Raw genomic sequence first — 18,429 nt, forward strand, 5'->3', positions numbered from 1 at the left:
ACAGTCATAAATAATGACAATATCTAAAGTGTGCTCGCCTTATAGGCGAGCCCACAATAATGACAATATCTAAAGTGTGCTCAATTATTATCAGCATGCTAGATTTCATGTTCAACATTCAAACAAAAAAAAAAAACAACAACAAAAACTCAACAAACTCTAATAAAACATGTTGCTATAATGATGAAATACTTACATGTGGTGAGCTATCTGCGACTGAAGTTGTTCAAACAAGTCTCGCCCTTTCCTAGTCTATTCTGTTCCACATGGTGCAATCATTCAGAAAACCCATCGTCTCTGCCACGTTACTTAACAGCTCAGAAGCGTATCTGATTATGTTGGAAGGTAACAACAACCATGTAACGTCTATCAGAGCAGCTTGATTTGCACTTCTGTGCAGGCTGTTGTGTGCATGCTGTCATTCGAAGTTTACTTTCTTTTGACAATTTATTTTCTTCATGACACTTGAGACATGAAACATTTTTACCCCCTCCCCCTCACATGTGGTTAACCAAACTGAGCCTCCTCACTGAAGTGAAGCACACAGTGACAGAAGCTTTAGTTATCTCAGAGTCTGAACTCACGTCTTTCAACAGACACCGTCTCCACACAAATATGTACAGATCTTGGATTTGAGAAAACGTGTTGAAAATGTTAAAAGGCAGTATGTGTTGGTTTAAGGTCTCAAATGTTATCTTGCAGGTGCAAAAGAAACATGTAGTCAAACTACATACCTCAAAATGAGAAATTAGAAGCAGGCCCAGATGAGAAACATCAACCCAGAGTCCAAAGTATCATATCATAACAGAGTCCAAAGTATCATATAAAACACAAAATGGTGTATTAAAAGGCAAGACACAAAATGTCAGATGTCTTTGAGTATATTTTTAATGCATGCAAGTGCATGACATTTGTCCAACACAAAAGACTTTCGCAGCAGGAACCAGAACTGGAAGTGGCACCGATTGGTCAACAACGTCTCTGACAACTACGTTCTAGGTAATTCAGTTTTACTGAAGTTTGCGTTATGCCTGCTGTTGAAATGGTTTCCTGACATCACAGTCATGTTAAGACGCTTCCCCAGGTATACAGGAAGTATAGCTCTGTGGACACAGGCTCTTTACAACTCTTTGCAGAAGAGTGTTGGCCTTGGGCCACTTTTGCCTTGTGAAAAGTATCAGCTTCACATTGGGAAAGAGGATGTAATTTGTAATTTAAGATAAGCACTTCGACAGGCCTAGTGAACACAGGCCTCTCCTATCTTTACTGACTGCAAACCATTCAATCATTATAATGAAACTTTAGACAACTGCCAACATATCAGATAAACAAAGTGCAAAGAATATTGGGAACAAATACTAATATGGAGAGTGTCCCGTGCAATTGTCACAAGACTTAAAGGGATGACTCAATTCTGGCATGTTCCTTCTTCACCAGCTCTTCTAGCTCCGCCTGGGGACAAGAGAGGGAGAAGGGATTGGGAACAAGAAGGGAGGAGAATATGACAGGAGAAAGGGAGCGTTAATATTCCTGCTCAAGTGCCATGTTGTATAACTAGTCAAATTCTATAATCTGTAATTCGGCCTCATAACAATACTGCACAGGAAGCTGTGATCTGTTTTAGAATTTCCATTTCCAGGGGTGCCGATAGCTACCACATAGGCTCTGATGATGACAGCAAGACCCGGGTTCGATTCCCAAGCCAAACAGACTCTGCGACTCTTGCTGTGTGTCACTCCCCGACTCTCTACCTGTTTCCTGTCTCTCTGCACTGTGTACTATCAAGGTTATCCATATAATAATTGCTGTCCATAATATGACTCAAAATTGCACCATGTATACAAATCTTAACTTACCAACTCCCACAGGAAGACGACAGCAGCACTGGTTACATTTTTATGTATTCATTTGAATTATCCACAGTATCTCAAACAGTATATGGTTCCTTTCACTTCTAAACATCAACTCAGACTAATTATTTAAATCAGTTGCCAAAAAATACTTTAGGTTTAAAGCTCCTCCAATTGTTTAAACCTGCTTTCACCTTGAGATTACCTGTTCATGTTTTGACTAATTATCATTATAACAGATGAGATCTATGACGCTCTGTGTATTGTTGCTGTTGTTTTGTTTTCCTCCCTTGGTTGATGATGTTTTATTGTATAAATGTATGTATCATATATTCTTTAATCTGTGGACCCCCTTGAAAACTAGATGGTTCATCTCAAGGGGTTCTCAATAAAGAAATTCAACACACAAAGGCAAAAAAAAGGAACAATTCTTTTCTGCATTTCTGCAAAGGAACAAGCTAGATATTGTTGTACTCTGATAGATTTTATATATAGTATTACTTATTTACATGACTGCAAAGGCTAAACGGAAGTGGAGGGAGGGGTGGGGCACGCTTTATTTTCTGCATCTTTTCAGTGCATTCGAAAACTGTCAGCCAACAAGACTCAATATACAGTACTGTACTACTGTACATATCAACCTCTCTACAACAAAGTTCCTGTCTGCCCCTGTAGGCCTGTACACCATCTCTTGTGTCTCTACTACACCATCCCTCCTGTGTCTCTATACCTTCCTTGCAAATTGAATTGTTCATTTTTTTATTTTGTATTTAACTGAAAATGATTGGACGGTATTCTGGGCTATTGTCTCAGCATAGTTTATGTTACCTTCCATCCCAGCAGGTCAGCCAGAGCCAAACAGCCATCATCACATGTACTGATGTGGGCTACGTCTCTGCAGAGAATAAAAACACAGACAGAGATATCACTCATCCATCCTCGTCATCATACATCTCTTCATCACCACAAATCTTTGAACTGCTCTAAAGCAGTGGTTCTCAAACAGTGTGCCACGAGACAAGTCCAGATGTGCCTTGGGATTTTGTGACAACCACACAAAAATATACAACTATGAAAGAATTTTCTTTTCATTTATCATATCAGTACTTTGTACGCAATCATGACCCAAAACACAGGCAAATACTAAATATATTTTAACCACCTGGCATCCATACTATTTTACAAACACACACAAAAAGGCAAAAATAGCAGATCTGCAAGCTCACAGTGGGCACAATGCAATATTCGTGGCAAGTAGCCTCTATTACAAGTGCTCTATGACTACAGGTGTGCCTTGTTCTAAAACCACTGCTATTTAGACAGACCAGCTTGTGTATATTATTATTTCACCTGTAAGCCTTGTCTGAGTCAAAGTCCATCTCTCCTCCGTCGACCTGAACAGGAAACACAGACAAACAATGCAGGAAGTTACATCTGAGACAGGAGGAACAGAGGAACCATGGAGCAGGGGTCTTCAACAGGGGGTCCGGGACCCCTAGGGGGTCCTCAGAGTTACTACAGGGGGGCCGCCAAATCTTTGTGTGATAGGATAATTATTTTAAATGAACAACTTGAACTCTCGCATCCCTATTCTGACTCTCGCATCCCTTTTTCAACGGCGTTGAGAGCTTGTAGATCGGAGTAGGTTTGGTGTAGAAGTAAACGATTTAAGTGGTTAAATATCTGGGGAAAAAAACCCACATGAACATGAATTTGACAGTGCTGTCAAACAAGTAAATAAAAATCTGTAACACAATTTTCTACAATATGTAGTGGGGGTCCCTGCTTTATCTCCCTCTCAGCTAAGGGGTCCTTGGCCTGAAAAACGTTGAAGACCCCTGCCATGGAGGAAAGCAGAGAACATCAAGACAAAGTAAGAAGGGTAAACTCACCTTCTCATTGTTAATGAGCAGCCTGGGACAGTTCTTAGAAACTCTGACGTGAGAAAGAGACACAAAAGAGAAGAGAGGGCAGGGAAAGAGAGAGTGACGGAACAAGAGACATGGAGATAGTTTTAGAAGGGGAAAGGGCAAAAAAGAGAGAGTGTTTCAACATTTCAAGGACGGACTAATAAGAGGGTTGAGGGAGACGACATGAGTGAAATCTAATGGGAGGTACCTGCCAACAAGACCGGCAAATGGTCTCAACGTCAGGGACGTGCCCATGACGATAAGAAGGTCACAACAACAAGGAAAGTCCTGAGAGAGAGAGAGAGAGAGAGAGAGAGAGATATTAAGGTCACTGATCCTGATAATGAATGAAATTGATATGAGATCACAAACACCAATTTCTCACCATCTCCCTTGATGAGTAGAACGGCTCTAGCACTTCTTCTCCAAAGAAGACAAAATCTGGATGGCACAGAAGAGAAACACTGTGGAATTGCATATTCATCTGGTAGCCAACCATATTAGTAAAGAAATGTGTGAATAACAGTTAACTGATCCTTCATATCTGGGATCAGTTCACTTTCAAGAAGCCTAATGTTAGGTACACCAATTGTAAGAAGCTGATTTACAATGTGACGTTGTGACTGTGAGCTTGTCAATATTCAAATCCCCAATATCCCCCCTGTGACGGCCCCTGTGGCCTTATATGGGTGTGTTTGTGCCATTACTCCCTAACCACTTGTGCTGCAGTGCAGGCTTGGAGGGCCAATGTTGGCACCCGTACCTAAGGTTGCCTACCCCTGGTTTAGAGTGATAAACATTAGCAAGGCTGGTGTGGCAATAATGGATTATATTGCATATCCTACCACATGCCATGGTTGTGTTGTATATTGTTTACCCGTCCACATTATGTTTTTATTTTATTTGTACTTCATTGTCCATACAATTCAGTTCAGGTAATAACACTGCTTGTCTGCATTGTAGTTCTATTACCATTTTACGTCGTATGTTGACACTTTTTTGACACGCTTTTAAGTTAGGAACAGTAATTTCTAGTACCCATTATAAGATGCCACCATTTCTCTATTTGCTGCTGTCTCAGAGGTGGGCTGTGGACAGTTCAGAAACCTTTCTCCACTGACTGTGGTCATTTCAAACAATATTTCAAACTTTTCTTTAGTTTTATTGATGCAAGGACGATAGCTTCCATTTCAGAGTGGAAGGTGTCTGTCCACAGCCCTGAGAATCTGAGCGAGTAGACAGAAATTGTGGCATCTTGTAATGACCACTAGTGAGGACCAATTACATGAATATACAGGTATATAGTTAAAATTGGCAAAGTGCTCCTTTAAAATTTCACAGAAGTGAAATGAAGCAAATTAGACAAGAATTGCCTGAAACTAACCTGGCCTGACCAGACTGTTACACTTGTCACATCTGGGGATGTCACCAGCGAAGATCTTCTCTGCAGGACAGAGGAAGAGCGTTGACACCAAAACACACTCGACTGACTGATCAAAGCTCAATCACAATCACACTCTGACTCATACAACAAGCAATGTACAGAAAAATACCTCGTAGCTTATCCACATAATGGGTGCAACAGTACAAAACCAATTGATTTAACTGTTTATAAAATACAATTGATAAAATAAGCTTTTTTTTTTCAACTGTATGTCTGTTGACTACATGTTGTTTGTATGTACTGTATGTATATGTTATTGTATTGTTTTGGACACAAGACAAATTTCCCGTCTGACACTAAAGTCTATCTAATTTTCAATAAACGCAATGGCCTATTCCCGAAGGAATATATATGAATGGGAGGTCAGCATAGAAGGGTAAAATACAGGTGAATCGTGAACGTTAACATTATGCACACTTAAATGAAGCATTCACAGCCTAAATCCAAACTAATTTGACTGAGCTGATTGTCACTACACCTCAGCTGTGCACCAAGTTAATCGATGCACACAGGATAAATTGGTTATCCCCAAAGGGAGAGCCTCTGTCATCTACATCCGCTCTGGCTTGTACCATCTTGCCACTCTCCAAAATAAACCTTCTTGAACCATCAACCTGTGTACCCGAGTGTCAGAGGAAACCCAGAAACCACCACCACCCCCCAACACACGCATACCCACAAACCTTTCATCCAGTCCAGGTTGTACTCCTTGCGGCAAGAGACGCCGACACAGTGGGAGGTTAAGAACGTGCCATGGGCCTCAATCAGGTCCTCTCCCTCCTCCAGCCCAGCCACACGCTCAAGAGTGTCAACATTCTGAAAAGTTTATGAATTTTTTAAACAATGCATAATGTGTGTGTGTGTGTGTGTGTGTGTGTGTGTGTGTGTGTGTGTGTGTGTGTGTGTGTGTGTGTGTAAAAGGTTGTTAGTCTCACCTGGGAGTAACAACGTCTCAGGAGCCCCTTGTCCTTCAACAGCTTCATGAAATAATGACACACTGTCGGCTAAAGGAAACAGGTGTTTACTAACAGCCAGACACTGTTGGGTAATTCTTTCATGTTTATAGTGACTATCTGCTAGTAGGAATAAGTGGCCTAATAGACGATGGTAACTGTGTTGTACCTTAAACTGTCCTGTGTACATGACCTTGGCCAGGTCGAAGAATTGCTCAGGGTGTTCCTGAATGACACAAGGAGGGGGAAGAAACAATACGCATGTGTGTTTATGCGACAACAGTGAAAAGCAGTACAATGAAGAGCAATGCTTTTCACATAACTATTGCTGCAACTCAGTATGTGTTCAACACACCTTGAAGTAGCTTATGTTGAAGATGGCTTTTGGGTAGGGTAGGTTGTATTTCTGCAGATTGGCATAGAGACCAGTTTTTGGCGAGCGGAAATCTGGCATCCCAGCCGCTGAGGAGGTGGTGATGGGGGGAAACAGTTTAAACAATATATATGGAAATAAGGCATATAGTTTCTATATCTGTGGTGCTCAAACATTTTCATGTCAAGGAACCCCTAAAGTATGTTGTTCCAGGGACCCCAGAAGCAAAGATATGAGTTTAAAAAAAAGTAAAAGAATACATATTCAATTTGATTTGCACACATTTTCAAGATTTAAAAAAAAATGACAGATCTACAAGCTAATATGCCACGCTATGAGCTTATATAGGTGCTATTTTTCAATAGCCAAAATATAACATAATGGTTAAAGTGGTTAAAATCTAACGTGACACAGGTCAAAATGACTTAAAAAAACAACAACAATATTTTTTTACCAGGATAGCAACAGTGAATCAAACAATTAAAAAAAATGTATAATAATCGACCGAATAGGATCTATGCTAAGAAGATGATCGATAGTTTCAGCCCTAGTTTTAAATATAATATGGAAATACAGCCCATTCAATGATTACTTTTTACATTTATAGCTAATGCCAATGTAGAACTACTCACATGTAGATATTCCTGCTCCGACCATGCAGATGATGTTTTTACCTAAATGGGGCAAAATAATAATAATAATACAATAACATGAATCGCATGAAAGAATGGTGTTTTTTTAAAGGGGAAGGTTGAGTGGGTTGTACATTGAGGTTGGAGACATGGAGAGACTCACATTTGCCACTCTGTATGTGCCGAGCGACCCCTTCCAGAGTGAGCTCATCCAGAACCTTCTCTGGTGAGCCCGTACCCAGGGTTCTGGAGAACAGGTTGCGCAGGAACTCCACTGAAAGAACCATGCCGAATCGAAAGAGATCAAGTAATCAATGAATGGCAAGGGGATCATTTAAAATGTTCATGCTGCAGCCACTGCACATCTGAACGCAATGATAAAATCATGTGAGATAGGTCGACTGCAGTGGTTCTCAAAATGATATATATTTGGCCCAACACCGGACCCCCATCTGAAAATGTTTTGTGGACGGAACTTCCAGAAGAGAAGATTTGTGTTAGGCTTAAGGCAGTGGTTCTCAAACTTTTTGCACCAAGTACCACCTCAGAAAATATTTGGCTCTCCAAGTACCACCAATAACTGATGTTAAACTGCTACACGTACCCTATCCCAGAAATGCTACACCTACCCTAATCCCAACCCCAACCAGGAGGCATTTATATTAATTATACGCATTCCAATTAACATTTAATAATAATACGATACGACTTATTTGATTTTGTAACTGTAGTTACAAAACGTGGAAAAGTGCTGTCAAATGTGTAAATTAATAATATTAATATTTGACTCATCAGACTTTTATAAGGCTTCATCTCTCTCAGCTATAATATTAATAATGGTTATAATATTTGACTCATCAGCACATTATGCAACAGACTTTTATTATTTACCTTCTAAAAAGGGGTACCTGCTTCATCTCTCTCTCAGCTATAAGGGGTCCCTGCTTCATCTCTGTCACAGCTAAAAGGGGTCCCTGCTTCATTTCTCTCACAGCTAAAAGGGGTCCCTACTCCCTGCTTAATCTGTCTCTCAGCTAAGGGGTCCCTGCTTCATCTCTCTCTCTCTAAATAAGCTGGTTCTAAACTCTTAGCGGTGCAGTGTTGCACACTGAAAACAGCCAATCTACAAGCTCACAAGGCGTCGCAGTCTCGTGGATAGCGGCGACTCGTTCATTGTAGGCCTATTGTAAGCTTGAGGAGTTTATTTATTGTGATGGGTAAATGACTACTCATTGAACTGTAGGCTACAATCTTGGAGTTGCCTTGCTTGCATGTGTTTCCTTATTTCCTCGTGACAATGCGGAGGACGGCGCGACATACGCAGCTATGTTTTTAACTCCTCCATTCTAAACTCGAAATATATCCACACAATCAAGGTTGACTTATTTTTCAACACCAAATCTGAAGAAACAGCTGATTATTATGCACAGGCGTTGACTTCCACCTCTCAGTATGCTTCTTCTCATTTCTCCGTGCTGTGAGATCAGTCAGTGTGTTCCCGTGTTGAAGTCAGTCCTCACTGCGCGCGGTGCGCTGTGTAGCAAGCATGTTAGGTTTCCTGCCTCTGCAAGGGGATGTTTGTGATTGGTTGGCTTCGGCTGTCAATCTAAGGAAAGGTTTGTGGTTGGATGGCCTTAGATAGCCCGGGAAATTAGTACAACAATCGTTCAGTTTGTGATACAAGCACCAAATTTTGCAGGTCCAGAGTTCCCTCTGGACCTACTTGTCCCAAAAAGCACGTTAGCCACTCAATTTATTTAAAAAAGGGTTGGGGTCCCATTGACTTTCTATACAGTAAAATAATACAAAAGAAATAATCTGTTTTAAGTAGCATGTGAGGGGTCAAACTAGGGGTTTTTCATGATCCTGAATCCAATGCAAGCTTTTTTTTTGCACAAAAAACATTCCTTGGGCTTCCTTGGCCCCACGAAACTATGGTTTAGTGATGAGTCATCACTTTTCACAGTAGTGTGGGCCACTGTGGGGGCTATTTTTTGCCCAAGGAATGTTTTTTGTGCAAAACAAATGCTTGCACATTCATGCTTGCACATTCACTCGAGTAGGCTTCCTACTCAAGTGAAGTTCCTGATGTTCTTTTATAGTTTACTTTACTTTTGTTGCATTTGTATTTTTTGATACAAATGTGTTCACTCCACTATATTTCTATGACAAATAGGCCTACTGTTCTTTTGATTTCTAGGAAGTAAAGAAGGTATGAATTAAAGTTAACACTTTCACTTACAGTAACAAACACATTAGTGCAGTGTCACTTTTTTCCCACAGGATGGCGATCTAACCATGAGCACCACTATCAGAGCAGTCTGCATTGACCTCATAATTCAAATACTGCTCTGATAGTGGTGCTCATGGTTAGATCGCCATCCTGTGGGAAAAAAGTAACACTGCACTAATGTGTTTGTTACTGTAAGTGAAAGTGTTAACTTTAATTCATACCTTCTTTACTTCCTAGAAATCAAAAGAACAGTATTTGTCATAGAAATATAGTGGAGTGAACACATTTGTATCAAAAAATACAAATGCAACAAAAGTAAAGTAAACTATAAAAGAACATCAGGAACTTCACTTGAGTAGGAAGCCTACTCGAGTGAATGTGCAAGCATGAATGTGCAAGCATTTGTTTTGCACAAAAAACATTCCTTGGGCAAAAAATAGCCCCCACAGTGGCCCACACTACTGTGAAAAGTGATGACTCATCACTAAACCATAGTTTCGTGGGGCCAAGGAAGCCCAAGGAATGTTTTTTGTGCAAAAAAAAAGCTTGCATTGGATTCAGGATCATGAAAAACCCCTAGTTTGACCCCTCACATGCTACTTAAAACAGATTATTTCTTTTGTATTATTTTACTGTATAGAAAGTCAATGGGACCCCAACCCTTTTTTAAATAAATTGAGTGGCTAACGTGCTTTTTGGGACAAGTAGGTCCAGAGGGAACTCTGGACCTGCAAAATTTGGTGCTTGTATCACAAACTGAACGATTGTTGTACTAATTTCCCGGGCTATCTAAGGCCATCCAACCACAAACCTTTCCTTAGATTGACAGCCGAAGCCAACCAATCACAAACATCCCCTTGCAGAGGCAGGAAACCTAACATGCTTGCTACACAGCGCACCGCGCGCAGTGAGAGGACTGACTTCAACACGGGAACACACTGACTGATCTCACAGCACGGAGAAATGAGAAGAAGCATACTGAGAGGTGGAAGTCAACGCCTGTGCATAATAATCAGCTGTTTCTTCAGATTTGGTGTTGAAAAATAAGTCAACCTTGATTGTGTGGATATATTTCGAGTTTAGAATGGAGGAGTTAAAAACATAGCTGCGTATGTCGCGCCGTCCTCCGCATTGTCACGAGGAAATAAGGAAACACATGCAAGCAAGGCAACTCCAAGATTGTAGCCTACAGTTCAATGAGTAGTCATTTACCCATCACAATAAATAAACTCCTCAAGCTTACAATAGGCCTACAATGAACGAGTCGCCGCTATCCACGAGACTGCGACGCCTTGTGAGCTTGTAGATTGGCTGTTTTCAGTGTGCAACACTGCACCGCTAAGAGTTTAGAACCAGCTTATTTAGAGAGAGAGAGATGAAGCAGGGACCCCTTAGCTGAGAGACAGATTAAGCAGGGAGTAGGGACCCCTTTTAGCTGTGAGAGAAATGAAGCAGGGACCCCTTTTAGCTGTGACAGAGATGAAGCAGGGACCCCTTATAGCTGAGAGAGAGATGAAGCAGGTACCCCTTTTTAGAAGGTAAATAATAAAAGTCTGTTGCATAATGTGCTGATGAGTCAAATATTATAACCATTATTAATATTATAGCTGAGAGAGATGAAGCCTTATAAAAGTCTGATGAGTCAAATATTAATATTATTAATTTACACATTTGACAGCACTTTTCCACGTTTTGTAACTACAGTTACAAAATCAAATAAGTCGTATCGTATTATTATTAAATGTTAATTGGAATGCGTATAATTAATATAAATGCCTCCTGGTTGGGGTTGGGATTAGGGTAGGTGTAGCATTTCTGGGATAGGGTACGTGTAGCAGTTTAACATCAGTTATTGGTGGTACTTGGAGAGCCAAATATTTTCTGAGGTGGTACTTGGTGCAAAAAGTTTGAGAACCACTGCCTTAAGCCTAACACAAATCTTCTCTTCTGGAAGTTCCGTCCACAAAACATTTTCAGATGGGGGTCCGGTGTTGGGCCAAATATATATCATTTTGAGAACCACTGCAGTCGACCTATCTCACATGATTTTATCATTGCGTTCAGATGTGCAGTGGCTGCAGCATGAACATTTTAAATGATCCCCTTGCCATTCATTGATTACTTGATCTCTTTCGATTCGGCATGGTTCTTTCAGTGGAGTTCCTGCGCAACCTGTTCTCCAGAACCCTGGGTACGGGCTCACCAGAGAAGGTTCTGGATGAGCTCACTCTGGAAGGGGTCGCTCGGCACATACAGAGTGGCAAATGTGAGTCTCTCCATGTCTCCAACCTCAATGTACAACCCACTCAACCTTCCCCTTTAAAAAAACACCATTCTTTCATGCGATTCATGTTATTGTATTATTATTATTATTTTGCCCCATTTAGGTAAAAACATCATCTGCATGGTCGGAGCAGGAATATCTACATGTGAGTAGTTCTACATTGGCATTAGCTATAAATGTAAAAAGTAATCATTGAATGGGCTGTATTTCCATATTATATTTAAAACTAGGGCTGAAACTATCGATCATCTTCTTAGCATAGATCCTATTCGGTCGATTATTATACATTTTTTTTAATTGTTTGATTCACTGTTGCTATCCTGGTAAAAAAATATTGTTGTTGTTTTTTTAAGTCATTTTGACCTGTGTCACGTTAGATTTTAACCACTTTAACCATTATGTTATATTTTGGCTATTGAAAAATAGCACCTATATAAGCTCATAGCGTGGCATATTAGCTTGTAGATCTGTCATTTTTTTTTAAATCTTGAAAATGTGTGCAAATCAAATTGAATATGTATTCTTTTACTTTTTTTTAAACTCATATCTTTGCTTCTGGGGTCCCTGGAACAACATACTTTAGGGGTTCCTTGACATGAAAATGTTTGAGCACCACAGATATAGAAACTATATGCCTTATTTCCATATATATTGTTTAAACTGTTTCCCCCCATCACCACCTCCTCAGCGGCTGGGATGCCAGATTTCCGCTCGCCAAAAACTGGTCTCTATGCCAATCTGCAGAAATACAACCTACCCTACCCAAAAGCCATCTTCAACATAAGCTACTTCAAGGTGTGTTGAACACATACTGAGTTGCAGCAATAGTTATGTGAAAAGCATTGCTCTTCATTGTACTGCTTTTCACTGTTGTCGCATAAACACACATGCGTATTGTTTCTTCCCCCTCCTTGTGTCATTCAGGAACACCCTGAGCAATTCTTCGACCTGGCCAAGGTCATGTACACAGGACAGTTTAAGGTACAACACAGTTACCATCGTCTATTAGGCCACTTATTCCTACTAGCAGATAGTCACTATAAACATGAAAGAATTACCCAACAGTGTCTGGCTGTTAGTAAACACCTGTTTCCTTTAGCCGACAGTGTGTCATTATTTCATGAAGCTGTTGAAGGACAAGGGGCTCCTGAGACGTTGTTACTCCCAGGTGAGACTAACAACCTTTTACACACACACACACACACACACACACACACACACACACACACACACACACACACACACACACACACACACACACACATTATGCATTGTTTAAAAAATGCATAAACTTTTCAGAATGTTGACACTCTTGAGCGTGTGGCTGGGCTGGAGGAGGGAGAGGACCTGATTGAGGCCCATGGCACGTTCTTAACCTCCCACTGTGTCGGCGTCTCTTGCCGCAAGGAGTACAACCTGGACTGGATGAAAGGTTTGTGGGTATGCGTGTGTTGGGGGGTGGTGGTGGTTTCTGGGTTTCCTCTGACACTCGGGTACACAGGTTGATGGTTCAAGAAGGTTTATTTTGGAGAGTGGCAAGATGGTACAAGCCAGAGCGGATGTAGATGACAGAGGCTCTCCCTTTGGGGATAACCAATTTATCCTGTGTGCATCGATTAACTTGGTGCACAGCTGAGGTGTAGTGACAATCAGCTCAGTCAAATTAGTTTGGATTTAGGCTGTGAATGCTTCATTTAAGTGTGCATAATGTTAACGTTCACGATTCACCTGTATTTTACCCTTCTATGCTGACCTCCCATTCATATATATTCCTTCGGGAATAGGCCATTGCGTTTATTGAAAATTAGATAGACTTTAGTGTCAGACGGGAAATTTGTCTTGTGTCCAAAACAATACAATAACATATACATACAGTACATACAAACAACATGTAGTCAACAGACATACAGTTGAAAAAAAAAAGCTTATTTTATCAATTGTATTTTATAAACAGTTAAATCAATTGGTTTTGTACTGTTGCACCCATTATGTGGATAAGCTACGAGGTATTTTTCTGTACATTGCTTGTTGTATGAGTCAGAGTGTGATTGTGATTGAGCTTTGATCAGTCAGTCGAGTGTGTTTTGGTGTCAACGCTCTTCCTCTGTCCTGCAGAGAAGATCTTCGCTGGTGACATCCCCAGATGTGACAAGTGTAACAGTCTGGTCAGGCCAGGTTAGTTTCAGGCAATTCTTGTCTAATTTGCTTCATTTCACTTCTGTGAAATTTTAAAGGAGCACTTTGCCAATTTTAACTATATACCTGTATATTCATGTAATTGGTCCTCACTAGTGGTCATTACAAGATGCCACAATTTCTGTCTACTCGCTCAGATTCTCAGGGCTGTGGACAGACACCTTCCACTCTGAAATGGAAGCTATCGTCCTTGCATCAATAAAACTAAAGAAAAGTTTGAAATATTGTTTGAAATGACCACAGTCAGTGGAGAAAGGTTTCTGAACTGTCCACAGCCCACCTCTGAGACAGCAGCAAATAGAGAAATGGTGGCATCTTATAATGGGTACTAGAAATTACTGTTCCTAACTTAAAAGCGTGTCAAAAAAGTGTCAACATACGACGTAAAATGGTAATAGAACTACAATGCAGACAAGCAGTGTTATTACCTGAACTGAATTGTATGGACAATGAAGTACAAATAAAATAAAAACATAATGTGGACGGGTAAACAATATACAACACAACCATGGCATGTGGTAGGATATGCAATATAATCCATTATTGCCACACCAGCCTTGCTAATGTTTATCACTCTAAACCAGGGGTAGGCAACCTTAGGTACGGGTGCCAACATTGGCCCTCCAAGCCTGCACTGCAGCACAAGTGGTTAGGGAGTAATGGCACAAACACACCCATATAAGGCCACAGGGGCCGTCACAGGGGGGATATTGGGGATTTGAATATTGACAAGCTCACAGTCACAACGTCACATTGTAAATCAGCTTCTTACAATTGGTGTACCTAACATTAGGCTTCTTGAAAGTGAACTGATCCCAGATATGAAGGATCAGTTAACTGTTATTCACACATTTCTTTACTAATATGGTTGGCTACCAGATGAATATGCAATTCCACAGTGTTTCTCTTCTGTGCCATCCAGATTTTGTCTTCTTTGGAGAAGAAGTGCTAGAGCCGTTCTACTCATCAAGGGAGATGGTGAGAAATTGGTGTTTGTGATCTCATATCAATTTCATTCATTATCAGGATCAGTGACCTTAATATCTCTCTCTCTCTCTCTCTCTCTCTCTCTCAGGACTTTCCTTGTTGTTGTGACCTTCTTATCGTCATGGGCACGTCCCTGACGTTGAGACCATTTGCCGGTCTTGTTGGCAGGTACCTCCCATTAGATTTCACTCATGTCGTCTCCCTCAACCCTCTTATTAGTCCGTCCTTGAAATGTTGAAACACTCTCTCTTTTTTGCCCTTTCCCCTTCTAAAACTATCTCCATGTCTCTTGTTCCGTCACTCTCTCTTTCCCTGCCCTCTCTTCTCTTTTGTGTCTCTTTCTCACGTCAGAGTTTCTAAGAACTGTCCCAGGCTGCTCATTAACAATGAGAAGGTGAGTTTACCCTTCTTACTTTGTCTTGATGTTCTCTGCTTTCCTCCATGGCAGGGGTCTTCAACGTTTTTCAGGCCAAGGACCCCTTAGCTGAGAGGGAGATAAAGCAGGGACCCCCACTACATATTGTAGAAAATTGTGTTACAGATTTTTATTTACTTGTTTGACAGCACTGTCAAATTCATGTTCATGTGGGTTTTTTTCCCCAGATATTTAACCACTTAAATCGTTTACTTCTACACCAAACCTACTCCGATCTACAAGCTCTCAACGCCGTTGAAAAAGGGATGCGAGAGTCAGAATAGGGATGCGAGAGTTCAAGTTGTTCATTTAAAATAATTATCCTATCACACAAAGATTTGGCGGCCCCCCTGTAGTAACTCTGAGGACCCCCTAGGGGTCCCGGACCCCCTGTTGAAGACCCCTGCTCCATGGTTCCTCTGTTCCTCCTGTCTCAGATGTAACTTCCTGCATTGTTTGTCTGTGTTTCCTGTTCAGGTCGACGGAGGAGAGATGGACTTTGACTCAGACAAGGCTTACAGGTGAAATAATAATATACACAAGCTGGTCTGTCTAAATAGCAGTGGTTTTAGAACAAGGCACACCTGTAGTCATAGAGCACTTGTAATAGAGGCTACTTGCCACGAATATTGCATTGTGCCCACTGTGAGCTTGCAGATCTGCTATTTTTGCCTTTTTGTGTGTGTTTGTAAAATAGTATGGATGCCAGGTGGTTAAAATATATTTAGTATTTGCCTGTGTTTTGGGTCATGATTGCGTACAAAGTACTGATATGATAAATGAAAAGAAAATTCTTTCATAGTTGTATATTTTTGTGTGGTTGTCACAAAATCCCAAGGCACATCTGGACTTGTCTCGTGGCACACTGTTTGAGAACCACTGCTTTAGAGCAGTTCAAAGATTTGTGGTGATGAAGAGATGTATGATGACGAGGATGGATGAGTGATATCTCTGTCTGTGTTTTTATTCTCTGCAGAGACGTAGCCCACATCAGTACATGTGATGATGGCTGTTTGGCTCTGGCTGACCTGCTGGGATGGAAGGTAACATAAACTATGCTGAGACAATAGCCCAGAATACCGTCCAATCATTTTCAGTTAAATACAAAATAAAAAAATGAACAATTCAATTTGCAAGGAAGGTATAGAGACACAGGAGGGATGGTGTAGTAGAGACACAAGAGATGGTGTACAGGCCTACAGGGGCAGACAGGAACTTTGTTGTAGAGAGGTTGATATGTACAGTAGTACAGTACTGTATATTGAGTCTTGTTGGCTGACAGTTTTCGAATGCACTGAAAAGATGCAGAAAATAAAGCGTGCCCCACCCCTCCCTCCACTTCCGTTTAGCCTTTGCAGTCATGTAAATAAGTAATACTATATATAAAATCTATCAGAGTACAACAATATCTAGCTTGTTCCTTTGCAGAAATGCAGAAAAGAATTGTTCCTTTTTTTTGCCTTTGTGTGTTGAATTTCTTTATTGAGAACCCCTTGAGATGAACCATCTAGTTTTCAAGGGGGTCCACAGATTAAAGAATATATGATACATACATTTATACAATAAAACATCATCAACCAAGGGAGGAAAACAAAACAACAGCAACAATACACAGAGCGTCATAGATCTCATCTGTTATAATGATAATTAGTCAAAACATGAACAGGTAATCTCAAGGTGAAAGCAGGTTTAAACAATTGGAGGAGCTTTAAACCTAAAGTATTTTTTGGCAACTGATTTAAATAATTAGTCTGAGTTGATGTTTAGAAGTGAAAGGAACCATATACTGTTTGAGATACTGTGGATAATTCAAATGAATACATAAAAATGTAACCAGTGCTGCTGTCGTCTTCCTGTGGGAGTTGGTAAGTTAAGATTTGTATACATGGTGCAATTTTGAGTCATATTATGGACAGCAATTATTATATGGATAACCTTGATAGTACACAGTGCAGAGAGACAGGAAACAGGTAGAGAGTCGGGGAGTGACACACAGCAAGAGTCGCAGAGTCTGTTTGGCTTGGGAATCGAACCCGGGTCTTGCTGTCATCATCAGAGCCTATGTGGTAGCTATCGGCACCCCTGGAAATGGAAATTCTAAAACAGATCACAGCTTCCTGTGCAGTATTGTTATGAGGCCGAATTACAGATTATAGAATTTGACTAGTTATACAACATGGCACTTGAGCAGGAATATTAACGCTCCCTTTCTCCTGTCATATTCTCCTCCCTTCTTGTTCCCAATCCCTTCTCCCTCTCTTGTCCCCAGGCGGAGCTAGAAGAGCTGGTGAAGAAGGAACATGCCAGAATTGAGTCATCCCTTTAAGTCTTGTGACAATTGCACGGGACACTCTCCATATTAGTATTTGTTCCCAATATTCTTTGCACTTTGTTTATCTGATATGTTGGCAGTTGTCTAAAGTTTCATTATAATGATTGAATGGTTTGCAGTCAGTAAAGATAGGAGAGGCCTGTGTTCACTAGGCCTGTCGAAGTGCTTATCTTAAATTACAAATTACATCCTCTTTCCCAATGTGAAGCTGATACTTTTCACAAGGCAAAAGTGGCCCAAGGCCAACACTCTTCTGCAAAGAGTTGTAAAGAGCCTGTGTCCACAGAGCTATACTTCCTGTATACCTGGGGAAGCGTCTTAACATGACTGTGATGTCAGGAAACCATTTCAACAGCAGGCATAACGCAAACTTCAGTAAAACTGAATTACCTAGAACGTAGTTGTCAGAGACGTTGTTGACCAATCGGTGCCACTTCCAGTTCTGGTTCCTGCTGCGAAAGTCTTTTGTGTTGGACAAATGTCATGCACTTGCATGCATTAAAAATATACTCAAAGACATCTGACATTTTGTGTCTTGCCTTTTAATACACCATTTTGTGTTTTATATGATACTTTGGACTCTGTTATGATATGATACTTTGGACTCTGGGTTGATGTTTCTCATCTGGGCCTGCTTCTAATTTCTCATTTTGAGGTATGTAGTTTGACTACATGTTTCTTTTGCACCTGCAAGATAACATTTGAGACCTTAAACCAACACATACTGCCTTTTAACATTTTCAACACGTTTTCTCAAATCCAAGATCTGTACATATTTGTGTGGAGACGGTGTCTGTTGAAAGACGTGAGTTCAGACTCT

At 40.6% G+C, this 18,429-nt stretch overlaps 2 protein-coding genes across 2 annotated transcripts; one reads left to right on the forward strand and one right to left on the reverse strand.

The window, feature by feature from the left end:
* Positions 1-1,395: 1,395 nt before the first annotated feature.
* LOC308295523 (NAD-dependent protein deacetylase sirtuin-2-like) lies at positions 1,396-7,449 on the reverse strand (the record flags this gene model as incomplete). The annotated part of the gene is made up of 13 exons (XM_080738574.1): positions 1,396-1,452; positions 2,679-2,745; positions 3,201-3,244; positions 3,743-3,785; positions 3,969-4,048; positions 4,146-4,201; positions 5,145-5,204; positions 5,888-6,020; positions 6,140-6,208; positions 6,327-6,383; positions 6,513-6,619; positions 7,163-7,204; positions 7,326-7,449. 13 exons carry the CDS (start codon positions 7,447-7,449, stop codon positions 1,396-1,398), a joined length of 939 nt encoding a protein of 312 aa, XP_080594700.1.
* A 4,088-nt stretch (positions 7,450-11,537) lies between these two features.
* On the forward strand, positions 11,538-17,603 carry LOC308295525 (NAD-dependent protein deacetylase sirtuin-2-like; the record flags this gene model as incomplete). Its single annotated transcript, XM_080738577.1, has 13 exons — positions 11,538-11,661; positions 11,783-11,824; positions 12,368-12,474; positions 12,604-12,660; positions 12,779-12,847; positions 12,979-13,111; positions 13,795-13,854; positions 14,798-14,853; positions 14,951-15,030; positions 15,214-15,256; positions 15,755-15,798; positions 16,254-16,320; positions 17,547-17,603. 13 exons carry the CDS (start codon positions 11,538-11,540, stop codon positions 17,601-17,603), a joined length of 939 nt encoding a protein of 312 aa, XP_080594703.1.
* Positions 17,604-18,429: the final 826 nt, after the last annotated feature.

This window comes from Nannobrachium achirus, assembly GCF_963921795.1.
Source record: "Nannobrachium achirus genome assembly, chromosome: 12".
Classification (NCBI taxonomy): domain Eukaryota; kingdom Metazoa; phylum Chordata; class Actinopteri; order Myctophiformes; family Myctophidae; genus Nannobrachium; species Nannobrachium achirus.